The sequence below is a fragment of the Pleuronectes platessa genome, chromosome 14 (genome assembly GCF_947347685.1).
Source record: "Pleuronectes platessa chromosome 14, fPlePla1.1, whole genome shotgun sequence".
NCBI classification, from domain to species: domain Eukaryota; kingdom Metazoa; phylum Chordata; class Actinopteri; order Pleuronectiformes; family Pleuronectidae; genus Pleuronectes; species Pleuronectes platessa.
The window spans coordinates 23,405,716-23,433,549 of NC_070639.1; the positions used below are offsets into that span (position 1 = coordinate 23,405,716).

At 41.4% G+C, this 27,834-nt stretch overlaps 4 protein-coding genes across 8 annotated transcripts in view; all 4 read right to left on the reverse strand.

Moving 5' to 3' along the window:
* Positions 1–3,831: 3,831 nt before the first annotated feature.
* On the reverse strand, positions 3,832–4,999 carry LOC128456057 (trace amine-associated receptor 13c-like). The gene is made up of 2 exons (XM_053440090.1): positions 4,830–4,999; positions 3,832–4,645 (listed from the first exon to the last, which is right to left on the reverse strand). The coding sequence occupies exons 1-2, from the start codon at positions 4,997–4,999 to the stop codon at positions 3,832–3,834; spliced, it is 984 nt and encodes a 327-aa protein (XP_053296065.1).
* A 2,618-nt stretch (positions 5,000–7,617) lies between these two features.
* LOC128455551 (uncharacterized) lies at positions 7,618–15,690 on the reverse strand. Its single transcript, XM_053439217.1, has 19 exons — positions 15,085–15,690; positions 14,239–14,300; positions 13,817–13,911; positions 13,470–13,697; positions 13,286–13,369; positions 13,027–13,132; positions 12,769–12,898; positions 12,425–12,671; positions 11,906–12,062; positions 11,329–11,416; positions 11,180–11,242; positions 10,462–10,661; positions 10,071–10,205; positions 9,556–9,743; positions 9,305–9,459; positions 8,948–9,193; positions 8,422–8,584; positions 8,215–8,307; positions 7,618–8,039 (listed from the first exon to the last, which is right to left on the reverse strand). Exons 1-18 carry the CDS (start codon positions 15,369–15,371, stop codon positions 8,215–8,217), a joined length of 2,727 nt encoding a protein of 908 aa, XP_053295192.1. The 5' UTR covers positions 15,372–15,690; the 3' UTR covers positions 7,618–8,039.
* A 2,509-nt stretch (positions 15,691–18,199) lies between these two features.
* Positions 18,200–22,806, reverse strand: LOC128456195 (uncharacterized). 2 transcript variants are annotated; one of them, XM_053440282.1, is made up of 5 exons: positions 22,596–22,806; positions 21,684–21,822; positions 20,518–20,723; positions 19,951–20,129; positions 18,200–19,512 (listed from the first exon to the last, which is right to left on the reverse strand). In XM_053440282.1, exons 1-5 carry the CDS (start codon positions 22,657–22,659, stop codon positions 19,438–19,440), a joined length of 663 nt encoding a protein of 220 aa, XP_053296257.1. In that variant the 5' UTR covers positions 22,660–22,806; the 3' UTR covers positions 18,200–19,437. The 2 variants fall into 2 exon arrangements, with proteins under 2 accessions (XP_053296257.1, XP_053296258.1); XM_053440283.1 differs by having other exon boundaries at positions 19,951–20,114; positions 22,596–22,802.
* Positions 22,807–24,997: 2,191 nt separating this feature from the next.
* The window catches only part of cd28 (CD28 molecule), a 4,479-nt gene continuing 1,642 nt past the window's right edge, over positions 24,998–27,834 (reverse strand). For 2 of the 4 annotated variants that reach the window (XM_053439937.1, XM_053439938.1), the window contains 6 exons: positions 27,786–27,834; positions 27,613–27,677; positions 26,783–27,024; positions 26,314–26,470; positions 26,087–26,238; positions 24,998–25,427 (listed from right to left, as the gene is read on the reverse strand). The exon at positions 27,786–27,834 is cut by the window's right edge. In XM_053439937.1, coding sequence (XP_053295912.1) covers positions 25,362–25,427; positions 26,087–26,238; positions 26,314–26,470; positions 26,783–27,024; positions 27,613–27,676 — 681 coding nt within the window. In that variant the 5' untranslated portion in view covers position 27,677; positions 27,786–27,834 and the 3' untranslated portion in view covers positions 24,998–25,361. Of the gene's footprint in view, positions 25,428–26,086; positions 26,239–26,313; positions 26,471–26,782; positions 27,025–27,612; positions 27,751–27,785 lie in introns of those variants that run through there. The other 2 variants (XM_053439939.1, XM_053439935.1) reach the window with 2 other exon arrangements.

Here is a 27,834-nt window from a genome sequence, read left to right on the forward strand (position 1 = left end):
CCATATTTTTAATTTCCCATCGCAGTTTGTAGAAGATACATCTGGACAATTTCAAGATCAATGACTGACCATAACTTGGGTTTGGTTATTTTCTCAGGTTTCCATGGATGCTCAGAACGGCTGAAGCTCAGGAAGAGTCATTGATCTTTCTACAGATCTGTAATGGCACATGAAATATTCATACATAATTTAACATGAAGCAACCAGATGTCAATGCTGATCCTCTCTACGCTTTGAATACGTTGGGTCTTGATTCCGGGGTTTCTGGGTTGTTTTTCCTGTCGGGGTGTAAATGATTTTCTGCAGCAGAGGTATGTTATATATCCTCAGCTGAATGTGTGAGCGGGGCTTCCTTAGGGCTCTACACACTATACAGACTATGAAGAGTGGGCTATAAGGTTTTATAAAGATGTGGCTGGTGACAGCGCCACCATGTGGGTTAGAGTTAGGGTCGATCCTCCTGTAGAGCTTCGGTATGATTTTGAAATCGAAGCAGAACTTCAACCTGGTTAGAATGAAAGTCAGGTTCATTTACCTTTATTATGAAAGTGTATAATCAATAAAAAGCATCAGTGGAATATAATGAGTTGTGTTTTCTGTTATGTTGTCATCCCTTTCCATTGGTTGTGTGTCCATTTGTGAGGAGGCTGGTGCTACTACTCAATGACCCGGTCAAAACTACTCAATAGGTCAAGAGAGAACTCGTAACAGTTTGCTGTGGATCCAGTATTTTTCTTTAACATTACCACATAGCAAAATAGTTTTGGCTCAGATTTGACCTACGTCCCACGCAAGGGTTAGGGTTAGCCTATCCCTAACCCTAACCCTATACCTAAACCTAACCCTAACCCAGATCTTGGCCACAAGTGAACCATGGAAATACTGCATGTCAACCAAAGGTGGCCCCAAGTAGTAGTATGTTTTGTCTATTTCATGCTTTTGAAATGTTCAAAGTTTGACAATTCATGGATTTTGATGAATATAATTTGAATCTAGCAGATTTAAATGCAGGTCCATGAGGGAACTGGTGGACCTCGGTGGAGGAATGAACTTTAGTGACATTTCAGTTATTGTCCCTAATTTCTGTATAGTTGTAAAATGTTTTATTAGTCAAATTCAAGTTAAACAGAAGTTTTACCAAACACACACACACACACACACACACACACACACACACACACACAGACACACATTGTGTTAATAAATCCCTGCAGTGCTCGGTGTGACCCATCAGCTGATCCTCTGTGGATGAGAACAGTTTCACACCTGCTTTCATTAGCGTCCCATAGTGACAGGACTGCAATCAGAGGTGTCACTGCAGCACAACACAAAGTCAACATCAACACACGATCAACACATGATGCAACTAATGCTCTGTTCACCAACAGTTCATAGTAAACAAGTAAAGTTTGGAGTTTCACTTCAACCACTACACATCAACATGAACCTGACATGACCCATTGGCCCAAATCACAAAGTAATCGACCTAAACCAGGGGTGTCCAAACTTTTTATCCCGAGGGTCACATATACTAAAAAATATGAAGGTCTTGGCCACTCACGCCGCCACCTCCCCTGCGGTGTGGGGCAGGGGAACTCGTAACAGTGGTCTGAATGTGGGTTGCGTGGGACATAGGTCAAATCTGAGCCAAAACTATTTTGCTATGTGGTAATGTTAAATGTCCAAAGCGACTTACAATAAGTGCATTCAAGGGTACAAACCCAGAACAACAAGAATCAAGAAAGTACAATTTCTTCAAAAATAGAGCAAAACTACAAAGTGCTATAATTAAGTGCCATTAAAGTGCTACTAAATTGTTAGTTTAAAAAAAAAGTATATTATATATATATATATTTTTTTAATTTTATTTATTTATTAATTTTTTTGTTTTTGAGGCCGGCCAATTTAAAATGGATGGCGGGCCGCAGATGGCCCGCGGGCCGTAGTTTGGAAACCCCTGACCTAAACCAACCTCTTGTGATATCAGCCTAGCAAATACAATACAACAGCTTAACAGACGTCTCTTTAACAGACGTAATAGTGAGGCGGGTATTGTGGAACCTTTTAGATGCCTACGTGTGTGCAAGTCATCATGCAACATGTGGTCTCGGACCGACTGAAGCAGAAACAACCACAGAAGCAGTTTTGAGGCGTTAACATGATTCATTCTTTCCCCCACAACGGAATCTGAATCGTTTGTACAGGTTTGTAGCTGAGATCAGAGTGAAGGCCCAGTTTCATATAGCATAATTTTTCTAGATTAACGTAACAGATTACCTGCTAGAATTTGATCCTTTTGGATCAAATTATCCTTTTGGAGACTCCCATCTGGAAAAAGGTTCTGGGCCATCAGGACGAAAACCTTGCATCACAAAAAACAGTTTTTTCCCTATGGCAGTGGGGCTAAAAAACAAGCCCCCTGCATCACACTGACTCTGCTGGACCTCCCCCCGCACATAATTTATAACTATTTATTATTGGCACTATCACCAATCTCTGCACCTTAGAACCGCACGTGCCCATAACTCTCTTACTGTATATATTGTTGTTCTATATTGTTGTTTTTATATTGTTGTTTGTACAGTGCACCAACCACACCAAGGCAATTTCCTGTATGTGCAAATATACATGGCAATAAAAAGAATTCTGATTCTGATTCTGATTAATTGTTGCTGCAGGAGGCAGGAAACTATGGGAGTGACGTCACTTGAAGCACGAGCCGGTTTGACAGTGTTGTTTACATCACGTGCAGGGGACATGGCGTCGTTGTGACTACACTGATACAAGATCGACATCTAGTGGTGAAGTTTCATAATGCAACCAGCTGAAAACCCCTCACCTCCCTTCCAGAGGACCCACAGTGTAAAACATCTAAAGCTCCTCTCTGGAGCCAGGGCCTGGTTTGTCCCTTCTAGGCCTCTATAGAAACATGGTGAAGAGGACCCACTCCTAGCGTGGATATTAAAGACTGGTTCTAAGGTAACGAAAACACAATCACTCGTAGTTCCATGGGATTATACATTAATAACAATATCAGACCTCATTTTCATTTCCTGCTGATAGAGTCCCCTGAATCCTAAACACTGGATCTTTAATGTTCAGTTTTGAAAAGTAAAAATAAAAGCACCCTGGACCGGACCTGAAGCAAACATAATGTTTCTGAGACGTCAACTCTGATCTGTTATATGCAAAACATAATACTTAACCATGAATGAGGAAAAAAATCTCCCTGTATTTCTGTGCTGTGTCAATTTGTATTGACTGTAACTGTTTCTGCTTTTCATTCCAGTACTTTATGAATCTTCTGTCTCTATATTCAATTTTTAATGTAAATAATTAGGAACAAAATGGACATTCATCTACTTTCACAATCAACGAAAGCAAGTCGCTTTATGACTGTGCTTGTGATGCAGTAAAAAAGTTTGACTGTACTCTGAAGTATTGCCTCTAATGCCAGTGGCTTCAATCTAGGAAGAAATATATGATAAAATACCCTTAAATGAAAAGCATTTATTAGTTAGAATCATTTTTATTTATTTTTATAACATGTTTCAATGATTATTAACAAACTATATCAATTACAAACTATAAGACATGTGGACTCATAGATCATTTATATTTGTCACAATTATACTTGCTCAATTACACCACAGCAAATTCCTTGTATGTGTAAACCTGTATGGCATAAAACCCGATTCTGACTTTAAATTAAACATAAGACAAACATTAATGAAAAGGTTTATACACATATACAGAACCACAATGAGCAGAGATTTGTGCTTAAGAACATTATAACCTATTTGCATGTTAGTTTCAAGACTCTGTGTGTCGCTACAGTAATTTAATATCTCTGGAGCCGGGTTTCAGTATCTTCAGTGTGAGAATGAGTTTAATACATTTTCTGAACCAGGGGTAGAAGAAGGCGTAGATGACCGGGTTCAGACAGGAGTTAAAATGTGCCAGCCAGATCTCGACAGCTGCGGACGAGGCATCGACGGACGTGTCTTCACCTGCCAGAGTGGGCAAATAGTACGGACAGAAACAAATCAAAAACACAACGACCACGATACCCAGAGTCCCGGCTGCTTTCATCTCTGCCTTCTTCACGGTCACAGTCCCTGAGCGCTGAGCTGCCACAACTTGAGACCTGATGGCTCGAGCCTGAGCCAGAGCCACCACAAACACCCTCAGATACAGAACTATGATGACAGCGATGGGGAGGATGAAGGTGAAGACGAGGTCAACGACTCCCGCGATGTAACTGATGACGACGACACACTCGCCTGAGCAGGAGCAGGACCTGCCTGGTTGCTGCAGGTGATCGTTCATCAGCAGAATCCTGTAGAAAACAGAGCAAACCCAACAGAGGCAAACGCACACTTGTGCCCGTCTCTTGGTCACTCTGGTGGGGTAACGCAGAGGGTCACAGATGGCGATGTAGCGGTCAAACGATATCAGCACCATGGTGGCCACCGAGGCCGAGGTGATCATGTAGTCGAGGACGTAATACAGCGTGCACACAATGTCACCCAGAAACCAGCATTTCTCCACATAGATGATTTCAACCGGCATCAGCAGGACGCCAACGAAGAGGTCTGAGATGGCCAGGGAGAGGAGGAGGAGGTTGGTGGGAGTGTGGAGCTGCCTGGAGAAGAAGAAGACCATCACTGTACTGTAATACACACAAGTCATCTCCTTAGGTACACCAGCATGAGTGTAAATGAAAGAAAGCAGTTATTATACACAGTAAATAAGAACTCTAATGTGCAGGTGGGACAACATCTGTGAACCTGTGTTTAAAATACAACGTGTGGGAGGATCGTATCTGCCTGAAGTGGGAGATGGAGATGATGACGAGCAGGTTAAGAGCCACGGTGATGATGGAGATGGAGGAGAGCAGGACGTAGATCAACATGGCCTGGGTGTGAGGGTGGCTGGGCTTCCTGCAGGAGTTGTTGAGTCGTGGGAAGCAGAGTTCGGCTCCCTCCGGAGTCTCCATCGTCAGAGGAGAAGCTGCCGACTGCTCAAAGTTGTCCTCTCCAGTCGTTCACTCTTTTATCTCGCTCCTCCTGGTGCCTCCTTCATGCCACAGCTCAATGGAGACGTGGGATCCTATGGAGACCTCCTCCCCAAAGCTTTCCATCATGCACAGGACTGACAGCTGTAGTTTTTCTGTCCATCCCATTCTCATGAAAACCATAATAACAAAACGCTCCTTTGTCTAATTCACGTTTTATCTGCATTGTCCGGTTTTGTTATTATTATGTTGCTGGCTGCTGGACACATGACCAAGGAACTTCCTGGAAGATGTGATTGTTTTTTACTAGATTTGTGATCGAGGTTGTTTTCCAACACTTTCTTTGATTACTCAGAGAATAATTCGAGGATCTTGATGAAGTAAAAAATCAGATATGTTAAAGAGACTAATAGTCATGAGCCTGTTCAATTTGGTGCAGATCCAAGTAAACATCTGGATCTAGAGAATTTGAATGTGATTTCATAAGCCAGCTGTTGGGCCTTGGCGCAGGTCTGAACTCTAATGATTGAAATTCTTTCAACTTTATTATCACTGCACTGTCATCACTGAACTGTAGATCAGTTAAGAAGACTTATAAGTTATTAAAAAAACAGAGTTTATCTCCAATATTGAGCAGAAAACTTTAAAAACATGAAGAATTCTTCTTAACAGAGTTTGGTGGATTTGCTACTGAAGCTCTTCTGGTTAAGGAAGCAGAGGATCATGGGTAATATCCAATGTTCACTTGTGTTTCAAGAATTCGACGAATTGATAGACTTTGATTTTTCTCCACATGAAAACCAGAAGGAGTCAACGGATATTTCACTGAAAAATGACAATTCACCCATTATCACCACTCTGCTGATTGAGGGTGGGTGAAGTGTGCTGAAATGTCCTCTGATACACGATCTACGAACTGTGTGATATCTTCATGGACCCTCGGAAACACCATCGTGTAGCTAAAGGCCGGCGCATGCTTCTGCGTTTTCAGGGGCCCGCAAGCGCTACGTGCTTATCAACCCCTTCTTGCGTGCGTTGTCCAATTTTTCTAACTATACGGCAAAGCTCCGCAAGCCTCACGCAGCCTTCAAGGCTGTGATTGGTCTGCTAACTACGTCCTTTCAGGAGTCGCATTTCCGGTGTATGCCCCATAATACCGGCAGAAACCACGAAGATTTAGAAGAACGAATATGGACCCAATAGAAGAGCGTTTGGCAGAAGAGATCCGAAAGCATGACCACTTGTACAACCCGTCACTGACTGGCCGAATTGTCCAACAGAAAATGTTATGAGGAGCCACAGTGGCGATGTAAATAAACAGTAGACGACGACTGCCACACACAAAGAAGGCGTCTCTAAGGCCGTCTTCAACAACAAACGTTACTCCGCATAGTGTTCTGGCGGTGAATTGCTTTGCAACACGCGCAACGTCTCAGCTACAAACCTGAGGCGTTAACCATCCACGTTAATGCTTCTGTGGTTGTTTCTGCTTCAGTCGGTCCGAGACCACATGTTGCATGATGACTTGCACACACGTAGGCTTCTAAAAGGTTCAACAATACCCGCCTCACTATTACGTCTGTTAAAGAGACGTCTGTCAAACTGTTGTATCGTATTTGCGAGGCTGATATCACAAGAGGTTAGTTCAGGTCGATTACTTTGTGATTTGGGCCAATGGGTCATGTAAGGTTCATGTTGATGTGTAGTGGTTGAAGTGAAACTCCAAACTTTACTTGTTTACTTTGAACTGTTGGTGAACAGAGCAATAGTTGCATCATGTGTTGATCGTGTGTTGATGTTGACTTTGTGTTGTGCTGCAGTGACACCTCTGATTGCAGTCCTGTCACTATGGGACGCTAATGAAAGCAGGTGTGAAACTGTTCTCATCCACAGAGGTTCAGCTGATGGGTCACACCGAGCACTGCAGGGGTTTATTAACACAATGTGTGTGTGTGTGTGTGTGTGTGTGTGTGTGTGTGTGTGTGTTTGGTAAAACTTCCGTTTAACTTGAATTTGACTCTTAAAACATTTTACAACTATACAGAAATTAGGGACAATAACTGAAATGTCACTAAAGTTCATTCCTCCAACAGTTCCCTCATGGACCTGCATTTAAATCTGCTAGATTCAAATTATATTCATCAAAATCCATGAATTGTCAAACTTTGAACATTTCAAAAGCATGAAATATACAAAACACACTACTACTTGGGGCCACCTTTGGTTGACATGCAGTATTTCCATGGTTCACTTGTGGCCCAGATCTGGGTTAGGGTTAGGTTTAGGGTTAGGGTTAGGGTTAGGGATAGGCTAACCCTAATCCTTGCGTGGGACGTAGGTCAAATCTGAGCCAAAACTATTTTGCTATGTGGTAATGTTAAAGAAAAATACTGGATCCACAGCAAACTGTTACGAGCTCTCTCTTGACCTATTGAGTAGTTTTGACCGGGTCATTGAGTAGTAGCACCAGCCTCCTCACAAATGGACACACAACCAATGGAAAGGGATGACAACACAACAGAATACACAACTCATTATATTCCACTGATGCTTTTTATTGATTATACACTTTCATAATAAAGGTAAATGAACCTGACTTTTATTCTAACCAGGTTGAAGTTCTGCTTGGATTTCAAAATCATACCGAAGCTCTACAGGAGGATCGACCCTAACTCTAACCCACATGGTGGCGCTGTCACCAGCCACATCTATATAAAACCTTATAGCTCACTCTTCATAGTCTGTATAGTCTGTAGAGCCCTAAGGAAGCCCCGCTCACACATTCAGCTGATGATATATAACATACCTCTGCTGCAGAAAATCATTTACACCCCGACAGGAAAAAACAACCCCAGAAACCCCGGAATCAAGACCCAACGTATTCAAAGCCTAGAGAGGATCAGCATGGACGTCTGGTTGCTTCATGTATAATTATGTATGAATATTTCATGTGCCATTACAGATCTGTAGAAAGATCAATGACTCTTCCTGAGCTTCAGCCGTTCTGAGCATCCATGGAAACCTGAGAAAATAACCAAACCCAAGTTATGGTCAGTCATTGATCTTGAAATTGTCAAGATGTATCTTCTACAAACTGCGATGGGAAATTAAAAATATGGGAAGAATTTGTTTCTATTTCAGCCAACGCATAAGGGTGACCCCCCCCCTACATCCGTCAGCAGGGGAATTGCACTTACTCAATAAGTCCAGGCCAGTTTGATGAAGGCAGGGTTTTCATCCTCATACTTTGACATGATGGACCTGCGTCTTCTGTCACCCGGGCCACATCTCTGAGGAAATCAAATGACAGAAGTTCCGTTTCAAGTGTGATACAAAAATTAAAAATATCTACTCATACATCTTTATATAACTTAATATGATCTAGTCAGGAGCTGTGGACCTACCGGGATGCAGTTGTTACCCTTCTTGACACACAGCGTCACTCTGCAGTGCAAGAAGACCTCACCATCCTGTCCAGAGAACTGGAACGTGTTGAAGGAGAAACTGTTGGATGGTCCCTGTCCGTTGTTCTTCACCTCCACCGTGGAGTCAGCGGGGTTAGGGCAGCTACTCAAACAGACAGAAGAGCAGACATGAAGGGATATGATCCCCACAAGCATCTTTGTGTGTCTCAGCCGTAGAGTATTTAAAGATAGATGACATGAAAGATCTAAAAAAGTGAGGTCACACGATCTGGATCAGGTCAAACATTGGGCTGAGGTCGGGTTGGTGCCAGAAGAACAGAATCTCTCTCGGGTTCAGGTGAGACTGGGTCAGCTTCCTCTCAGGCTGGGTCGTGATTGGTGAAGCTCATGTATCAATGAGAACTTGATCCCGCTCCACAATCACTGGGATCTGGGATATTTTTTGCTTCATGTTTGCACAGTGGGAGGAAATGGTTACGTATCGTCATGTAGTCTGTGATCTCACCCTTTGATGATGAGGTCATATCTCAGGCTTCCGTTCGGGCTGGACTGGTCGGTCGCCCAGCAGGAGTCCGTCACCACTGCAACCATTTTGTCATCCAGCCCATCCGCGTTCAGCTCCACCCACAACGTCTCGTCCAGTTGCATTTCAGTACGTTGTGGTAAGGCTTCCTTGGTGATAAGGTCCTTGTAGGCCTTCATGGTGAGATTGTAAATCCATTGTCCAGAAGTGATCTGCTGGGTGACGGAGCTGGAAGGCAAAGACAGAGTTCAGTTCAGTCTTCATCTCTTAAAAAGTAAGTTAAGCTCAGTTTTTGGTTCTCAAAGGCGTCGCCTCTGGAACCGTTCACCCAGCACACACCTGTCTTTGAGTGTGAAGGTAAAGGTCCTGATGTCCGGCTGATCGTACAGACATGAGAAGTCCAGATGAACCGAGTCCTGACGGTTGATAATGCCGTACATGGAGCTGTTCCGGTTCACGATGGTGTTCTTGTAGAGGATTTGGCTGTTGTTTGCCTGTAGGGACACATGGAGACAAACATTGTTACTGCACCTTCATTTAAACATTTAAGGCTGCAGCAGTTACTAAAAGTTCTCCTGAGAGGAACCCACCAGGATCACTGCTCCACAGGTTTTGGTTCTGTCAAAGCCGAACGTCACCATGTGGGTCTCATTGTCCATTTCACCTTTGCAGGCCTCGTCATTGAGATGTAAGACAGAGAAGTCGATGCCTTTGTCCTCCAAGAGACATTTAGCCATAGTCAGCTTAGCAGCGTTCTGCTCGCAGACCATTGGCTCTCCTGACAACATATAAAGATCAGTTAGCTTTAGTCCAAATAGCAGAAAGGAGGAACATTCAGTTGTTAATTATACGTTGAATAACATCTTTTCAGGGGCTGACAAATTATTTGGTGCTAAATCTCTTCATTTGGCAAATTTGAATTGAATATGCAAGCCAATGAAACACATAGGGCCTCATTAAGAGGTTTCTGACCACGACAGGTGACAAATCATCTATTCAGATCCTCTAATTCCTAAAGTGAGGTCAATGGATATTCCACTTATTCCATAAATCTGAGACAAATTATAAAAAGAGTTGTGACTCTCTTGAGTCCAAGCCGACTCACCAAAGGTGCTGGTTGAGTTGTACTTGGAGGCGAACATGGCCCGGCAGACGCAGCCGGTTCCCCCGTTGCTCTTCTGCCCACAGAACTCGTGATCACTGCAGAACGTGTCCTGACAGGAGCCCTGATAGAAAGCAGCTGCAAACAGACACAGACGCACACGAGTGTTGATCTCAGACAATGATCAGTCTCACAGAAGGTTCACAAGAAAATGTCAGTACATGCGTGTGAATGTATTTGAGTCTGATTAGACAAAGCAGGCCTATAACGTGTAATGTTTCAGTTTCAGTGCTGAGATTTGCAACTGGAAGCTGGACCCTGTCTTAATGTTGAAGTAGAGATAAATAGTCTTAATTTAAACCATAAAACAGAAGATATTGAGTCACAGCCTTACAGCATCGGGTCTCTGACTTCCATTCCTCCACTGTGATGTTGGAGAGGCTGCAGGCTCTGGCGTACGCCTCCAGGAACTGGCATTTGAGACCATCCCCTTCAGGGTATTTACACAGCGTTTGTGTGCAAGCAGCAATGAAGGGTTCTGAGTCATGTTGCATGCTGCAAGCAGTAAAGGGAGCCTGCTTCAGGAGGTTACACCTGTTCCAGTGATGCAGAGGATAAAGAATAGTTACTTTTCAATGTTACAAAGTGCTTTAAAAGTTCTATCTAGATCAAATATGACAGGACAGAGGCAAATACAATCAGTCAATATTACAAAATTAAAATCAATAATACTCCCATTAATAATTTAGACCGTTCCTATGGCACAAGACAAACATCTATCCCATTTGCCTCCAATGACAGTTGATAGAACTTCCTGGTGGAAATGTAAACCTTCACTTCAGAGACAGGTTCCGGTCGTGATCCTCAGCTCTTGATCAATGAGGCTCTTTCTAAAATCAACCCACCGGTCTTTCATTTGATCAATCTAGCAAATCTTTATTAAAGTGAGCTGTTCTGCAAATGTCATGCAAAACCGGTGAGGACACATACACGAAGGGGCAGCTAGCTAACTGTTATAATACTATGCTCTTGTTTTCACGACGTTGTGGATAGAGAAACCTCCAGTTCGTCTAATTCCAGGATTCAGTACAATTGGTTCAGTTTGCATTTACCAGTCAGTGGAGGTGCTGCAGTTGATAGTCGGGTCCGCAGCCTCGTTATACTGCTTGTCACAGCTGTGGGGCAATAAGCAGCGTCAGATCAGTTCCTTTTATCAGAGCTACAACTCGGCTGGTGTGGGACGTTGTGTTCGAGGTCTCACCCGGTGTCACTGTGTGTGGAGACTTTCTCTTCACTCACAGTCCGACTGGAGTTTCCACAGAACCCGTGAGCGTCGTGTCCATTTGGCCCTGACCAGTTTCAGAAAGGGAAACGTGACGGATCAATGAACTTTGCAAGTGGAGCAAAACAAAGGCTTCAAATAGTGACGAGCAGATCAATATCGAACGTAATGATTCTTGCATTAGCGTCTCATATTAGATCATCTTAAATATTTGATTAGTACCATTTAACAGCCTTGTGTTTAGCATGTGACTCAGTTATTAACAAAGAATAGTTAGAAGAAACATGGCAGATGGTGGTTGTGATCAAATAAACCCATCAATCAGCACTTCTTGTCCACTTTTATGCAGATGACGCCATTTTATTTGTTCCACAGATCAAATGCAGTACAAGTACGGAAGTACGAGTACTCATATCACTCTCTATACCACGTCATACAAATATGATTCTTGTTGGGTTTGTGGTGCCTGATCAGCGCAGATGAATTTGACTCCATACTTCACCCCCAACATGGCACCTTCAGCCTTATTACTAAGAATCAAGGATTTACATTGTACCTCTCAAGTGGATGTGAGTGATGGAGCCATCGAAGTGGACAGAAACTGTGAAGTTGGAGGCTGACATCTTAGCCGTCACTCCAGTCTGGTCCTTGGTGAGCTCCCACCCATGGACCACCATCACTGTGGTGTTGAGTCTGAGCTCTCTGGTGTCAAGCTTCATCACAGCAGTGGAGCAACGAGTCAGAAAAAAAGACCATGTGCAAAATGATGAATCCAATTTGAACTTTTATCATAATTAGCATGGTTTTCATTATCAAAGAAAGAAACAAGCATCACAATCATCTGTCTACTGATTCGAGAAATCTCTCGAATATCTAGAGAACCGTTCATCTTATGGCATATTCAGTCATACGAGTCAATATTAAATTAATAAACTCTAGCGCTCTGTATCAACGGTGTCGATCAAGACGACAGCAACATCAGCAGATTCTCCAGTTCAGGGTTCTTTCACCAAACTTTGAATAAACAGGTGAACAGCTCTTTGTGCAGCAGCGGGTTCTATGGAGCGTGACTCACCAGAGCTCGACTCCCTTGTTCCAGAGAGATTTGAGCTCCCGCCGTGTCCAGCTGCAGGATCACACGTTTCAAAAAGCTGACGTCTTTCCGGCGTCTCTCCTGGAAGACGCCCACCACCTGGAAGCCGGGGATGGATGTGGACTTGAACAGAGTGTAGCCACAGCGGTCCGGGACAGCTTGGACCTGCCCAGCGAAACCGATGACCGTGGAGCCGATCACGGTGCACACGTTGTTTGAGATGATGCAGCTGATGGAGGCGGAGGACCATATTCAAACAGAACAAAACACCATCAGTGTTTGGTAACGACTGAAACTCATGAAGAACTTATGGAATTTTATTTTACCTGCCATTTCCATTGCAAGTCTCCATGGGATCACAGACACTGAGAGCAGTCGCAACTCCACTCGCATCACAGGAAACAGTGGAGCAGCTGCTTGGGTCTCGAACTGTCGTGTTTGTCTGATAAACAATGCCTAGAAGTCAGGAAAACTATATTTAGTTCGTTTAAAAAATCACCATAGCCTCAAGAAAGCATAATGGTGATTTTGATTTTTGCGTCTAGGTCAAAAAATGTATTTTAATAAATATTCTGTTTACTCACCAGAGCGTCTACAACCGCTTATTTCTGTGAAGAGACCTGCTATTGTTACAATTGTAGGGAATCTCTGTTTAAAGACTGTGAGGCCATTGACCTCCACGTCTAGTTCCTGGAAAGTGCAAAAAAAACAAATGTCTAGTAATCGTCCAAGAATTCGACAGATATATCGTTAATAAATCGGGATTTAAACACGAGACTCAACACAACCAACAGAACAATGACCAACTCATACCCGTCATACTCTCCTGATTAATTTACTCACGAGATGAGAAGCAGTGTATCCAGGTAACGTCTTGATTCCCAGAACCGCTTGTGGCTCAAAATTGCCAAGTTCGATTGTTTGAATCTGAGAAATGAATTTGGACAAAACACAGAAAAGAAACGTTTTTAAAATCCGAAGAGCTGAAAACAACATGTGTCAGAACAAGTTCCCCTCTGAGTCTCACCGGCGCTTGTGTACTGTCATTTAATGTAATCACATGGCCACATTTCCCAGCGTGTTTCAGGTTCGGTAACTTGTTATGGAGCTCAGATCCAGTTGGGATAACCATGGGGAACGTGACCAGGCTACCTCTGTCAGCCGCTCCTGCAGATATCAGAATGCAGTCGTTCTTGATTCCAGATTCGTACTGGCCATTGGAGCAAACAGTAAATCTGCTGGCGTTGAAGCTCACCTGTTGGACAGGAGGAGACACAACATCGATAGGAACATGTCAGCTTGTAAACATTTGATTATTTAGTTATAAACGTAATTGGTAGGTTGATTAAAACACATTGACTGTTTATTACTCACATATATTTTGTCATATTTCTGTCCGTAGAGATTGATGGGGCACGACGTGATGTTCAATTCAGCTGAACCGGTAAAGATCTGGGTTGTTGCCGTACCTGAAGATATTGAGACACGTTATTTTTGGTTGGATCTGTTGTTACATTATGAATAAAAACAGACCTCAGGAGTCAATTTGTTGAGGTTTATTTTTTGTTTTATGATTTAAGAAAAATAAAAGAAGAGGTCATATTTTCGCAGCAAAGGTCTGAACTCTTGTAGGTATTTTATTTTACGGAAAATTATTTTAATACTAATTCTGGTAGAACATCACTTAACACTTTTCTACTTCGTTAATTTGTCACTCATCTGTAGGAGGCTTACCAACGACATCTTGTCAGTGTGAATGAAGTGAGTGGTTGTGTGTGAGTTGTGTAACCTCTCACCTGCGAGCACACTGAGTGCAGCCAGGTGTAATATGTTGAACATGCTGGCGGCCGGTCGGGATCTGAAACACAGTTACACACACTTGTAAAGTCTCCGTTACACTTTTTCCAAACTGAAAATTGTGCAAAAGTATAAAATGGACGTATTTAAATTGTGTTGTTTTTTCATTTTCTCCTCTTCCCCCAAATCATGAATAAAAGCATTTTTGAAATCCTTGAAGTGTTTCACCTGAAAGCTCCTGAGGCAACAGATGCTCTTCCACTGAAGTAAATCCAATCACTCTTGTTTCAGCTTTAATGATCATTTGCATCACAGCAGCGGTCTAACATTTAACTGCTTATCGGCCGTCACTGTCCCATGTTCCATTCTCAACTGGTACATTCAAACTGAATTCAACACGTTTGCATTTATACTTTTCTAAAGTGATTCTCAACTTCTTTATTTGATGAATTCAGTCGGAGAGACCGAGAGGGGAACAACTCACATGGGAACTAAACATTCAGCCATCGAGCCTCCAACTTAATGACATTAACACTGTTAACACAATCTATGGGACCATCGAAAAAGATATCAATATTTTTCTGTTTTTTAAAACAACAAAAGCGATCCAAACGTGTGAATGAACCTCGTAGCTACAGCGTTTCTCACTTGACCAAAAACAAAAGCACAAGGTGGAAGTTACCTTTTTATTAAAATGTTTATATTGTCAGATGTGCAAATATCACTTATTCTGAAATTAAAATATATCTTGAAAAGAAATGTGTACATATAAAAAGAATCCTGTCTTAAAAGTAATTATTACTCATAGAAACTGGCAGGAGGAGAAGTTTCCAGGTTGTTCTTACCGTGGTAGGAACTGAAGTGCAGCAGCTTTGTGTTGGAGGAGACGTTTCACCGGACGCTTCGGACCGATTGTCTGTGTGGACGACTCAGTTCTCTGTCTGACACTGTCTCTGTGTCTGTTCACTTGTTTTGTCCTCAACACATTCTCTTTCTGGTCCTTGTGACTAAACTGGCTTCTGTCATGGAACATTCCAGCTTCTAAACACTCTGTAATTAACTGAGGGTTAGAGATGGAGACTGTGATGACAACCTGACAGAGTTCAGGTGTCAAGATCATCAACGCCAACATTCAAAGATTCCTCCTGAAGGAGCACAGACACAATGTGCTCCAACTATTCATCAGTAATATGACTCAACACAGTATTCAAACAGTGTTATGACTCAAACTACACGTTTTACAGTGCTGTGGATACTTTTCTATTGTAAACGGCCCAGATTGGTCTGTAAACATTTTAATATCTATTCCACGTTTTTTCTGAGTGTCTTTAAAGTGTCGGCAGAACCCAGAGAACAACTATAAGATGATTAAATGCTCCTTCGTCAGCCACCATGTTCGAACCCAGAACGTTCTTGTTGTGAGCCCACAGTAAGAACCACTGCACCACCGTACCAACCAGTCCAAAGAGCATCCTTCATCTATAATGCTCATCCTTTAAGGGTCATGGGGGGGGGGGGGGGGGGGGGGGGTTATAAGTGGATTTAACAAAAGGCCGTGGCAAACGCAGTAAAGTCTTCAGCGTTGCTTTGAACGATGATCTCTGCTTCTCCCTGTTTAGTTTTGATTCTGGGGACAGAAAAGCACCTGAGACTTAGAGAACATGCAAACTCCAGACAGCAAAGACTTCTTCTTTAATGACAATTCAAAGACTGAAATAACCTTTTTGGCCTTTAAGCATGAAATGGTTACAACAAGCAAATCGCTGCTCACGGCTGAGTCTATATTTAGCTCTGTAACACATACTAATTATAACTGGTTGGACATGCTGGCTTTTTTTTAAACTATTGTACAAGACGAAAGAAAAACCTTCAGAAGCTGAAATGATGAATTGATCTTATCTGGAATGTAACGGGGCAGGAAAGAGATTGACAGGCTCATTGTTCGGTTTGTCACTTCAGATTCAGCTCCAGGGAAGAAGACGGAGGGATGACGAGTTCAGGTTTGTCCAACCAACCACAAAGTGCAAAAGGTTACCGCTTTACATAACATCACACAAACACACACATGCAGACACGCACATAAACTCCAAGATGAATTCAAATCCTGACACGTGACATGTGTTGGTAGGTCTCCATGTGTGTGTCAGGGCTGTGAACTTTGTTTTTATTCAGGAGCATCCTTTGGAGAACGAGGTCTACCCGGCGCACGAAGACCACCTCCGCCGAAAGTTGGACACAACAAGAAAGTTGGCTTGTTCAGCTTGTGTGTTTCAGCATGTGTGGCGTTGGCTGTTCGGTCGAGTTGATTGGACGTTACCTCTTGGAAAGGCGGTTCATCACTGAAGCGCAATGAATCCTGGGAGAGGTTGGTCCACCAGTTGGACCCTTTGCTTCTCTGGGATCAGAGGACGCATGTGTTGCAGCCTTTGAAGGAGCCTTTTGAAATGGGACAGTCTGCTTCCACCACTGTGACACAAACGGTCTCCAAATGGACACTCTTTATTTATTTTGTTGTTATTATGCTATATTCTTAGTACTTTTGTGTTATATTGAAAACTTGCAACATATTAGAGGCCTGACAGCCTGAAGGTGCAGGGGACGGAGGAGAGGAATCTATTTCATTTCACCTCTCCTGGATTTGACTTTATTTAAGTTGTAATAATGTTGTAACAGGTTTTTCGGCTACATTACACTCACATTCAGGTTATATTGCTTTGACTGTGGTTATGAGCAGCCCAGTGGGTGGAGGAACAGCTGCATCGGTTCACATGAACACACAACCTCAGGGCAACCACAGTATTCCTGTGTGAAACTGGCCCTTCATGGGTTCCCCAGAAGAAACCGTTTTCAGAGTTGTGTGGTCCGACTTCAGTGTTTTCATGTGCCCTGAAGACTGAATGTGGAAAAACCATGAACGCTGTAAACAACAAGTGTGAAAGAGACATGAATAATTTAAATCGTGAATCTTACATGTAAAAGCCTTTGGATAAAAGTCGTGTGTTGAGGCCTCATCATTGGAACAGGGACTATTATTTTGAAAAGGACTTTTACTGATTTCTCTTAAAGTTTTCCATGACTGTTCTCGCAGCTACATATCAGACCTTTTAGTATTTTACAAGCCGTCAAGTACATTGAGATCCTCGCAGCCTTCTGTTCTCAGAGCATTTCCTGATTTTACCTGAATTTTTATTATATTTCTTTGAATTTAGTTTTTAAAGATTCAGTTCTTTCTAATTAATACATGTTTTTCATATTTGTGATTCCTTAGTAGATTTTGAAAAGCTCTATAAATAAAGTTATTATTATTTAGATTCTTGGTTTCATGGAGAAAACAACAACCACATTCATCAACAGAGAGATAGACAACCGAACACACACACACAAACACACACACGCACACACAGACACTTAGGACCTAACGACACAAACATCCACACAATGTTAATGACTCTCTCGTGAATCGCTCTCATCAAGAATTCACACCTTCTTGTTTTTAATCCTCTAATCTCAGCGGCTCTTCTCCAATCAGACGTGTGAAGGAAAACATCCGTGTTCCAATGCAAACACATGATGTAAAATACACACATCAACACATGATGCAAACAAAAACACAGCAAGTGATGATGCAACCTGACAAGAGCAACACTTAAAGACAATAAATGTTTTAAATAAAAAATAAATCTAAATCTTTTCACTGTCGTTACAATTCATCATTTAGGGCCTAATTGTGCGTTTTATGTATGTATGTGTGTCTACACTTCAACAAGACAAACCCTGAGCATCAACGTGAGTGTTTCTTCTCTAAATGACACTGCCTCCTTCAGCTGCTCTTTAACTTTACGATAGAAACATAAAAAGTGACTAATGATGAGGAAAAATTAAAACAATGAACGTGGAGAAGAGATATAAACAGAATCAACTCATCTTCATTGTGAAATGTAAATCTAAATCCTCAAGGTGTACATCTTTCAAACCGTGTTTATTAAGTATCAGGACAAATGTGTAGAATTTAGATAAGATACGATAAGATATACGATTCTAGGAGATACGATACACAAAGATACAATATGATACAATGAAAAACAATAAGATAAGATTCGATAAGACAAGATACTATTAGATACAATGTTATAAGATACGATTAGATACTATAAGATGTTGTAAGATACAATAAGATTCGATACACAAAGACACAATATGATGTTAAAAAATATCTAAAGATGCACACTAATATGACAAGATACGACTTTCTTTTATTAATCTCACTATTGGAAAATGTTCTGTTCCAGCAGCAAAGGGTATAAAATAGGAAACCATGATCAGTTTAAATCAGAGGGTAAAATAAGGAAATAGGAAAAGGAGAAGAATTGAAATTGCCACCAGAGGAATCTTCTTTTTACACACAGATATATATATATATATGTATAAGTACATATTTAAAACTGAGCCCGGTGATGCTGGATCATGACACCTTCATGATCCTGTGAGTCATTGAACGCCTCGTGCGAACTTGGCCCATAACACATTCACCTGTACTGTTCATGATAATAAGTCATCATGGTATTAAAATGACTCTGTCAGCACACAGCAGCTCCACCCCCCCCCCCCCCCCTAATCTCCCTGATTGTCTCCGAGCTCAAACCCACAGACAGGGATTAGAGGCTGCTACTATTCTTCTTGTGTTCTTACTCAACGCTTCACAAAATCCCCGTGAGAATAACGACCTACTTTACTTGTTTATGACGGGATCCAGTCGTGCTTGTTTGATCAGCTAAAAATCTCATTACTGCTGTTTCTCCAATCAATAAGAGTCTATGCGTTTATTTGTAGCAGTTTTCCTATATTAGTATATTTAAATGCCGCACAAGATGTTTTAAATACTAAGCTGCAGGGATTAACTGAAGATGAAAACATCCGACGGTAGATTAAAAAGAGTTGGACATATATTTATATTCAATATAATGAATAATAGCTTGTAACCACATATTGTTCTTCTGTAAAAGCAGTGATGAACTCGAGCAACAGCAAAAAAAAACATCTCTTTGTCACCTCCTGCAGGTTAGCTGCGGTAGTGCATGATCAAGAAGCAAATCAAGTGAGAGTTTGGGACTGTTGTGTTTCAGCTCGACTCGGAGGAAGCCGCTGTTTTATGTCGGTGACAAAAAGTCACGAGCCACCAGACGTGGAGAGGTCAGAGGTCACTTCGCCCGCAGAGGAGCTTTTCTCATTTCCACATAGGTAGAGTTCTCATGATCAAGTCTATGGTTTTGGTTCTGTAAAACAGGAACAGAAATAAATGTAAAGTTTGTAGTTCAGTGAGTAAAACACGTCATGATCACAGCTGAGGATTGTGGGTAGTCTAGTCACGTCTACAGGAGAATAAAAAAAGTTTAAACTCTCGTTACTTGTGGTCCTTCTACCTAGGATGGTTAAAATATTATAGCTGATAGTTAAAATCTCTAGTCAGAAAATGAACAGGGTTTTTACTTTCGGGGTATTTAGCTCCAGTGTTCATTCCAAAATAAAATATAGAGTAAATGGGAAGTAATAGTTCCACATGGTTGATTTAAATATTGTTCTGACCTGAAATATATCATTATAAAAAGATTTCCTGAAGTTAAGCCTCCTGCGGCCTTCATGTCAAAGATTCCTACAATACTTCAAATCATCCCCAGGTATCTTTACTCAGAGATAGAAGGACAACGACGTACAGTCACCCTCAGCCTGATGAAGACGCAGGTGATGACGCAGCCGTACAGGAGAAACAGAGCCATCAGACCAATCAGCATCCAGGTGAGGTCATGAGGCTGAGGACGAGGAGGAGGTGGAGGTGGAGGAGAAGGAGGAGGAGGAGGAGGAGGGATGCAGTCCCCCTCTGTGACATTTTGAACTTATGAAACAGTTTCATTTAAAAGTTATCTTCAGTTTTTTCTCCTTTACAATCAACTTTAATCACTTAATTTCCTTTCTTTTATCTTCTATGACACACATTTATTTTTACTCTTCTGTGGCCGGAGCTTTCATTTGCATCATGATGTTTCCTCCTGCTCTGATTCGTTAAAACCACTAACACACTCACACAGCAGAGTTGATCTGTTTCCTGTTCTTTAGCATTTGACGAAAACAGAAATAACGATGTGACGCTTTGGATTTCTTGAAAATAAGAAAAATGTCTTCCTTCTGAATTTTTGACAGTTTGTTGCAGCATGAAAATTGCAAGTCTCTTTAAAAGCATAAAAGGAAACAGAATATTTTGTTTCACTAAGCCTCAGACGTACCTGGCCTCAGTCTGGTCGGGGTTCCCGTCTTGGTCTTTTCAATGCCATCTTTCTTCACGGTGAACTCACACTGGTACGTGGCGTCCATGTCCTCTGGCCGGAGGTTCAGGATGATGAAGAGACACTTGTTGGGATACTGTGGATACATGAAGATGTCCTTACAGTTTTTTTCCCCCTTCTGGCAGAGCATCGAGGTTTGGCCCTGTCTGAGAAAAGATAAAGTTATCATCATCAATCAGCTGATCAGTAAAAGGGCATATTTCAATGTTTAGGGAAAGTAACCACGAAACAGTCTCACGTGTGACTGTCATTTTACACTTTGGCTTAAAGGTTCACTGTGTAGAATATAGTGACATCTAGTGGTGAAGTTGCATGTTGCAGCTGAGCATGAAGGAGAACTTGTGGAAACCTTCAGTTGTCATTCAACTCAAAAGATGTTTAGTTTGTCCAGAGAGGACCTGCTCCAGATGTAAATATTAAGTATTTATCTAGAGTAAAGAAACAACAATAAAAAATAAAGAAACAAGAAACAATCATCGTACAATTTAGATGAAACACACTGGTGAAAACATCACTAGGATTATTTTATGTTCAATTTCTTTGCCAATAAAAATTCATCTAAATCGTACACACTGAACCTTTCAGCACAGGCTAAAGATATAATACGTTTCCCCCTGTTTTCAGTCTCTTATGCTAAGCTAAGCTAAGCTAAGACTTGTGCACAATCTTGGCCAAGCCTTTCGGCTGCCACAGACTGTTCACAAAAGATGGACGACATGACAGCTCCTCAAAAGTGAAGCCAAAGCATAGCAGGTGGAAAATTGAATCAAGTATAATAATAAGTATTTATTATTCTTATCCCACTGATGTTTGTTCATGTGTCTGATGCTTCTGATTGGTCGAGCTCACCTCGCCAGGATCACTGCTCCACAGACTGATCCCAGTTGAAGGTCAAAAGCACAAGATGCGCCCAAATTAGGAATATTTTAGGGTCGTCCATCTTTAAAACAAAGTCTATGATCTGTATAAAATGTCATATTTGGTCTGTGTCTGATGTAATAGCGATAATAAATTCATATTTTGTTTTAATGTGAGAAGCACAGACAGTGAAACCACAGAGAATCGAGACAATAGAAACAAATCGGAGGCAGAACCAGTTTACATACGACACACGGTTGAGTCGAACATCCAAAATGGAGCTGACTGGTGCATCGTGTTCACAGCTGATGGAGGCCACCCCGTCCTGGTTCACCGTCTGATGCTCCGGCTGCGTCACGTTGAAATCTGACCACTGAGAAGGACTCCCTGAAAACACCAGTGTAAACAACTTACTGACAGGTTTTGCTTTTGCTTCCTTCAGAACTTTGTTTCACATTTTCAATTCACCACTTTCTTCTTTTCTTTTCCTCATCTGAAGATTTACTCCTCTTTTATTTAACACATGGACAAGCTGCTGTGTACGGAGGGATATTAAAGGGCCGAGCACGTGAAAGAATAAAGTCAGGAAGTCGAGGATAATCTTTAAATTTCAAGATCAAAGTTGAACTTTTAAGAAAAACAAAAACAAAACACCTTATAAGAGATAAACTGGTGAAATTCTATTAATCAATTCTAGTAACAAGGAAATTTTCTCGTAGTCATAAACAAACTGAGGAGATAATATAACGGAACTTCTAACGACCAAAGAAGTTTAATTTATTCTCAACTTTACAACTTGAATCTCCATAATGCGGCTTATCTTTGAAAATTATATATCTCTAAAAATCTTCCTGTGATTTAGTTTTATTCCTACATATTAACTTACGTCTTACTCACAAAATACAAAACAAAATTTCCTGAATTAATTTCAGCTTTAGTCTCGAAATGCAAAAGGAAAAATAAAATCTTCCTCCACACATTTTTGTTCTATGCCTGGTGCTCATATACTAGTTCATAATGAAAATCAATGTAAAACCAATTTCTAACAACAATTAAGTGCTTGTATAAAATAAAAGTGAAGACCAGTATATGTTTCACTAATCGTTAATATTGGTTCTTCTGTATTTTCATTATTATAATACAGTAAAAATGGACAGTACCGATACTTTGGTGGCAGCTCAGATAAACCGTGCTGATGAAGATGATGAAGATGTTGAAGATCATCTCAGCGTTTCTGCTCCTTTCTCGTAAAAACCTGAACAACAACTGAAAACCTGTCACTGAGGTGAGAAAAAAAATCACTTCCTTGAGGTGGAGCTCGGAGCTGATATCATCAGAGTCTGGGGTTAGTTTGTTTATCAGCTGTCAATCAAACTGCTGCTGTGTGAAATGAAGTTTCTGCGGGTGTGACACCATTTCCTGTAGCAGCGAGTCTCTTCATGTGAATTTGGAGAAACCATGATGAGTTCTGACAGTGTGGCGCTGTGTGTCCAGAGAGCACATTACACAGAGGTTTCAAAGTCACAGAGAATAAAGAGAAGGTCAAAGAAAGAGGCCTGGTCCAGAACTAACAGGTGACCACACCAGGAGAATAATTAATAATCAACGAAGGTCGGGAATCATACGCTGTCTTTTAAAATGTATTCCCGGAAAACAGACAAGACAGGAAGTGCTCTGAAATAATAAAAATAAATAATAATTTCCTCTCTGCAAAAAGCAAACAGGAAATTACTCAAAACAGAAAAACACAAATTTAATTAGAGTAACTTTATGTGTCGTTACTGCACCGGTTACACCAAAGAGTTCTCTGAGGGGGTAAAACATATATAAATTCATGGATATGGCCGATTTCTTTTGTGCATAATATCCGCATTAGCGTGGAGAGAGACTATTTTCACAGGAGGAAAGAATTCAGGTGCACAAGATATAAATCCTCAAAATCCAAATATACAAGTGAATAAAATGAGGTCATGAATCCCAACAGTCCACAGACAAATCACACGTCTTTTTAAAAAGGTTCGTAGCTTCACAAAGCTTCTCTCGCCTTGTCTAATATTCAAAGTGGAAAATATTCTAATATAGTTTTAAAAAACAACAGTTACCGCTGTGTATCACAGTATCTGTCTATTATCTGTCACATCAGGAGTCAGAAGACGTCAGACAAACCCACATCCTGTTTTCACGGTCTGTGCTTCTGTGAAAGTGACTGAATGAAATTAAAACCACACAGACTCAATTGGCACCGTCCGACTGAATTCTGCTCCCTGATTGGTCCGTCTGCTCCTACTGTGGCAGACCGTCTCTGGTGAAAATATGTTCTACTTGAAGATTCTATGTCCAGGAAAATAAAGTCAGTGATTCTCTTGTTGCAGAATCATCTTAAGAGATTGTCTTATTACCTGATTGGCTTCAAACTAAAAGAAGCACACTTTTTGGGGGTTTTCACTTGAGAAGCTAAATCTAAAACTTTTTTAGTTCTTTGCTTAAAACAAAACAACAAAAATGATAATTTTTCTCCTTTTTTGTTTTTTTAAAGGTTCAGTTTATAGGATTTAGGCCGGAAAAAAACATGGCCGCCTACATAGAGAAGACCCACTCCTGATGTAAATATAAGGTATTTAAATATAAAGTATTTAAATATAAAGGGTTCATTCTAGAGTAAAGAAAGCAGCAATTTGTTCAATTTAGATTGTTACACACTAGTAAAAACATCACTAGCATTATTTTATTCTCAATTTCAACCTATAGATCCTTTCGCCTGAATCTTACTGGAGCTTTAAAACGACATAACAACAACAAAAAATACTTTTTTTCTTCTTTTTGGTTTTTGCCTTCAAGCGAAACTCAAGACTGACTTGAGGTGAGAACTAAAACCAACAGGCAGGAAATGTTTTCACACTAAAAGTCTCCGTGGCTGGAAAACAGCCAGTGGGAGCTTGAGCGTCACATCAGCAGCGTAACTAGGGCGACTTGCATCTGCTGACAAACTGAATATTCATAATTCATCTCGACCCATTCTCTTGATCTCGAGCAGATTCTGAGGACGTGGCTCAGAACCATGAACGGCTGCTGGAACACTCACGATCAGTTCCTTCACATCCTGGGTCTCTTCCCTGGCTCCCGGTGAACTTAGTGTCAGCCACAGTGATTGACAGCCGCCAATCAAACTGTATCTTTGAAAATAAAGACACACTAAGGGATTTATTCTCTAAGTGGCCTTGGATCCAGACAGGTGGGAGGGATTATTTGTTGTCTGTCGTTTGACCGTGAAAAACATATTTAGTTTAAGTGTCATACATCAAGCTTGAAGTGAGGCCCCCTGGTGGTTCTGGTTCAACATCATCAGATCTACTTTGCACTATTACTCTGCTATTTCCTGTCACTTTGAACTCAGCATGTTTCATAATAAATTTAGATTTTTCATTCATTTATCTCACATAAATCTTGGATGTAATATTCATGATTTCTATCCTGCTTAGTTACTTCAGATGTGGAACGTTATTGATTCAATTAATGCTGATGTGTTCTATATGAACAGGAGATGAATAAGAAATTGTACGAATGAAAGTTGAAACATTTTACTTGAAGTAAATACACAACATGAATATTTGCTGAAAATTGCAAAATACACAGACATGAGGTAGTTACGAATAGACTGCAGGCAAATAACCTTTATGGCCATAATGCACCTTAATGATCTGAAGCATTTACCAAATAATAAATCGAGTGATTTTGTTTTTAAACATAAAAAAAGCTGCGGCGCTTTAATATAGTTCGAGTTTACAACAATGTAAACATTACAGTGGTGCTAAAGAAATAACTCCTGCACCGACGTCCACATGTGGAACCTCATTGAGAACAGAGGTGCTCCCTCCATCCGTTAACCATGAATCCATTAACTCTAAAGCTGCTGCTGCTGTGGCTCCTCAGCAGCTTCCAGCAGCCGGCGCAGGAACAACAAGCTCCTTCTTCCCTCGTTCACACTGGAGAGTCTGCAAATGGAAAACACACGTTTAGTGTCTTTTTGGTTTCACTGATATTTCTGCCCCTTGGTCAGATTAACGAAGAGGTTTGGGGCAAAAATTGCTTCATGGGCAACAAACCTTCTTTTTCTTCTTCTCTCTCTGTTGAAAAGACACTTTACTTGACCTCAGGTTTGTGAACTCAGCTGATTAGACTTCTGCACCGTGTACACACTGTATTAGCTGAAGTAGTTAGACCTAGCATCTCTCCTCAAGGCCTCAGTAAGACCCTCATTAGATTCTACAACATCAAAAACAGCTCAATAAATTCATGAGTAAAGATAAAATGATACGAAACAATTTGATAACAAACATTACCATTCGATAATATTTGATACTATATGATTTGATGTGATGAAATACTATACTACTTGATACTATTCATACAATACATTGCAACTTGTTACGATACATTAATATACGATACGATTTGATGTGGTACATTAATACTACATGATCTGGTGCAGTACAGTGTATTTTTATTCTCTCTATGGGGAACTTTGCCAAGCTACAGGGAAAATAGAAACACCATCAAGAGTAATAAATAAGTAAAGATACAATATAAAGACAATATGATATTATTATTTATTCATTGTAAACATAATTTAATAATAAATTAATGTTCCAACCTGTAGGTAGATGATGATGATGAGGACGAACATGACCAGAATCACCAGGACCACCACAGGGGCGCTGACTGGTTCCTTCTCCTCCTCACCCTCCTCACCCTCCTCTTCATCGCTCTGCTGGACCATCTCCTGCACGGGAGCGTCACAGTTGTCTGTGGACAAACGGGAAAGTGAGACACGAGCTGTGGGCGCAGCGGGTGATGGTGCACGAGAGAGCGAGTCCTCACCTGGGACATGGATGAGGGTCCCGTTCCCAATGAGCCGCCGGTATGGAGGAGGGTAGAGGACCTGGATCTGACAGCGATACAAATCTGTGTCTGCGGCTTTCAGTCCTGACACGGTCACCTGCACGGCGCCCCCTGTCACCTCAGCAGAACACTGCACCTGAAACACAACAGGGTCAATCTTCTCTTAACGTGATTCACTGTTCATAACATGATCCAAGCAGTAAAATATTTTAGAACACAGGACAAGAAGGTGAATGTCCCTTGTACGTTTGAAGGTCTTCTGCACAATGTTCCAGGTTTTCTTGAGATATCGAGTTCAGAAGAATCAAAAACAGACGGACAGCCTGAGGACATGATGGCTCCGAACACTGGCTGGCACTTGTCAGGAGTCACAGCCAGTACACACACTTTGTATTGTAAAAAGAAGCTTGACAAGTGAGAGGATGATGGAGAAAACCAATGAGCCTACCTCCCCCACCTCCCCCACCTCCTCCACACTTGTCTCTCTGGGCTCGGGGAAGTTGAGCGTGGTGGAGCAGAGGCCCTGGGAGCCGTGGAGGCCTCTGAGCAGGGTCACACGGACCTCCTCAGGGTCAGAGTAGTCGGAGGGTTGGGTCTGCTGCAGGTAGAAGGGCTGGGGCTGGATGAAGCACTGGACCTGAGCTGTGCCGCTGATGCTCGTCACTCTGTACGGCTGGGTCACCTTCGCCGCTGATGGAAAAACAAGGAAGGTCTGAGGAAGATGTGACGCTCAGTGGATGAAGAGTCTGATCCATCAGGAACAGTCTGGATCTACTGGTAATAATGTAAGAGTTGAGAATATCTCACAAGTTCCATCTCTCTGAGTTCCAGCCTGTATGAAATCTCTCCCGTGTCATATGTTCCCAAAGCCAAGCTCAAGTTATTAAAAATCATCTACTTCATTTTAAAGATCATTTAAAGCGTTTAAAGTATCATGATTGAAAAATTACATTTGTCTGATTGTCATTGACTTAAAATTAGTATTAATAATTAATTAATATGAAGTAAATTTAACTTAAGAATAATGGTTTCTTTTACTTATCTCAATACAGTTTGTTTTCTTTATTTTTGAGTAACTTCTCAGATTTAATCTTAAATGTCTGAATCTGAGTGTTCGTAATTGAGCCACGATATTAGTTTCCACCTCCTCCACACATCCAGAAAACTCTTATTATTATGAACTTTTATTAACTTCTATTAACCCTGAGATGTGTCAAAAGTTCTCATCAACACAAACACAGGAAATCATCCCATCAGTGTGAGTCGGTGTTTACTCACCGGTCCAAACGGGCCGACAGAGGCTGAGGGTCACCAGGGTCCATCCCATCAGAGTCAGGAACATTCTGCCGTTACACACACACTGTTATAATTCACACAACTCTGGTGAGGACGCACACTCACACTGAAAACACACACTTCCAGCAGAATGCAACAAAAACCATGAAACTCACCTTTATAGTTCAGCTCGATGGAAACTGTCGCCTTTGCCAGAACAGGAAA

Excerpts from the sequence above, each read along its gene's own strand:
- LOC128455551 (XM_053439217.1), bottom strand. The coding sequence starts at position 15,371 with ATGTTGGCGTTGATGATCTTGACACCTGAACTCTGTCAGGTTGTCATC. Across the intron at positions 14,301-15,084 it reads GCACTTCAGTTCCTACCACG|ATCCCGACCGGCCGCCAGCA; the intron begins GTAAGAACAACC and ends ACTGTGTTTCAG. Across the intron at positions 9,460-9,555 it reads CCTGTGGAGCAGTGATCCTG|GCAAACAACAGCCAAATCCT; the intron begins GTGGGTTCCTCT and ends GTGTCCCTACAG.
- LOC128456195 (XM_053440282.1), bottom strand. The coding sequence starts at position 22,659 with ATGATCTTCAACATCTTCATCATCTTCATCAGCACGGTTTATCTGAGC. Across the intron at positions 20,724-21,683 it reads GTTCGACTCAACCGTGTGTC|ACAGGGCCAAACCTCGATGC; the intron begins GTATGTAAACTG and ends ATCTTTTCTCAG. Across the intron at positions 19,513-19,950 it reads TCATCAGGCTGAGGGTGACT|AACCAAAACCATAGACTTGA; the intron begins GTACGTCGTTGT and ends CCTGTTTTACAG.
- LOC128456057 (XM_053440090.1), bottom strand. The coding sequence starts at position 4,999 with ATGGAGACTCCGGAGGGAGCCGAACTCTGCTTCCCACGACTCAACAAC. Across the intron at positions 4,646-4,829 it reads ATCTCCATCTCCCACTTCAG|GCAGCTCCACACTCCCACCA; the intron begins GCAGATACGATC and ends CTTCTTCTCCAG.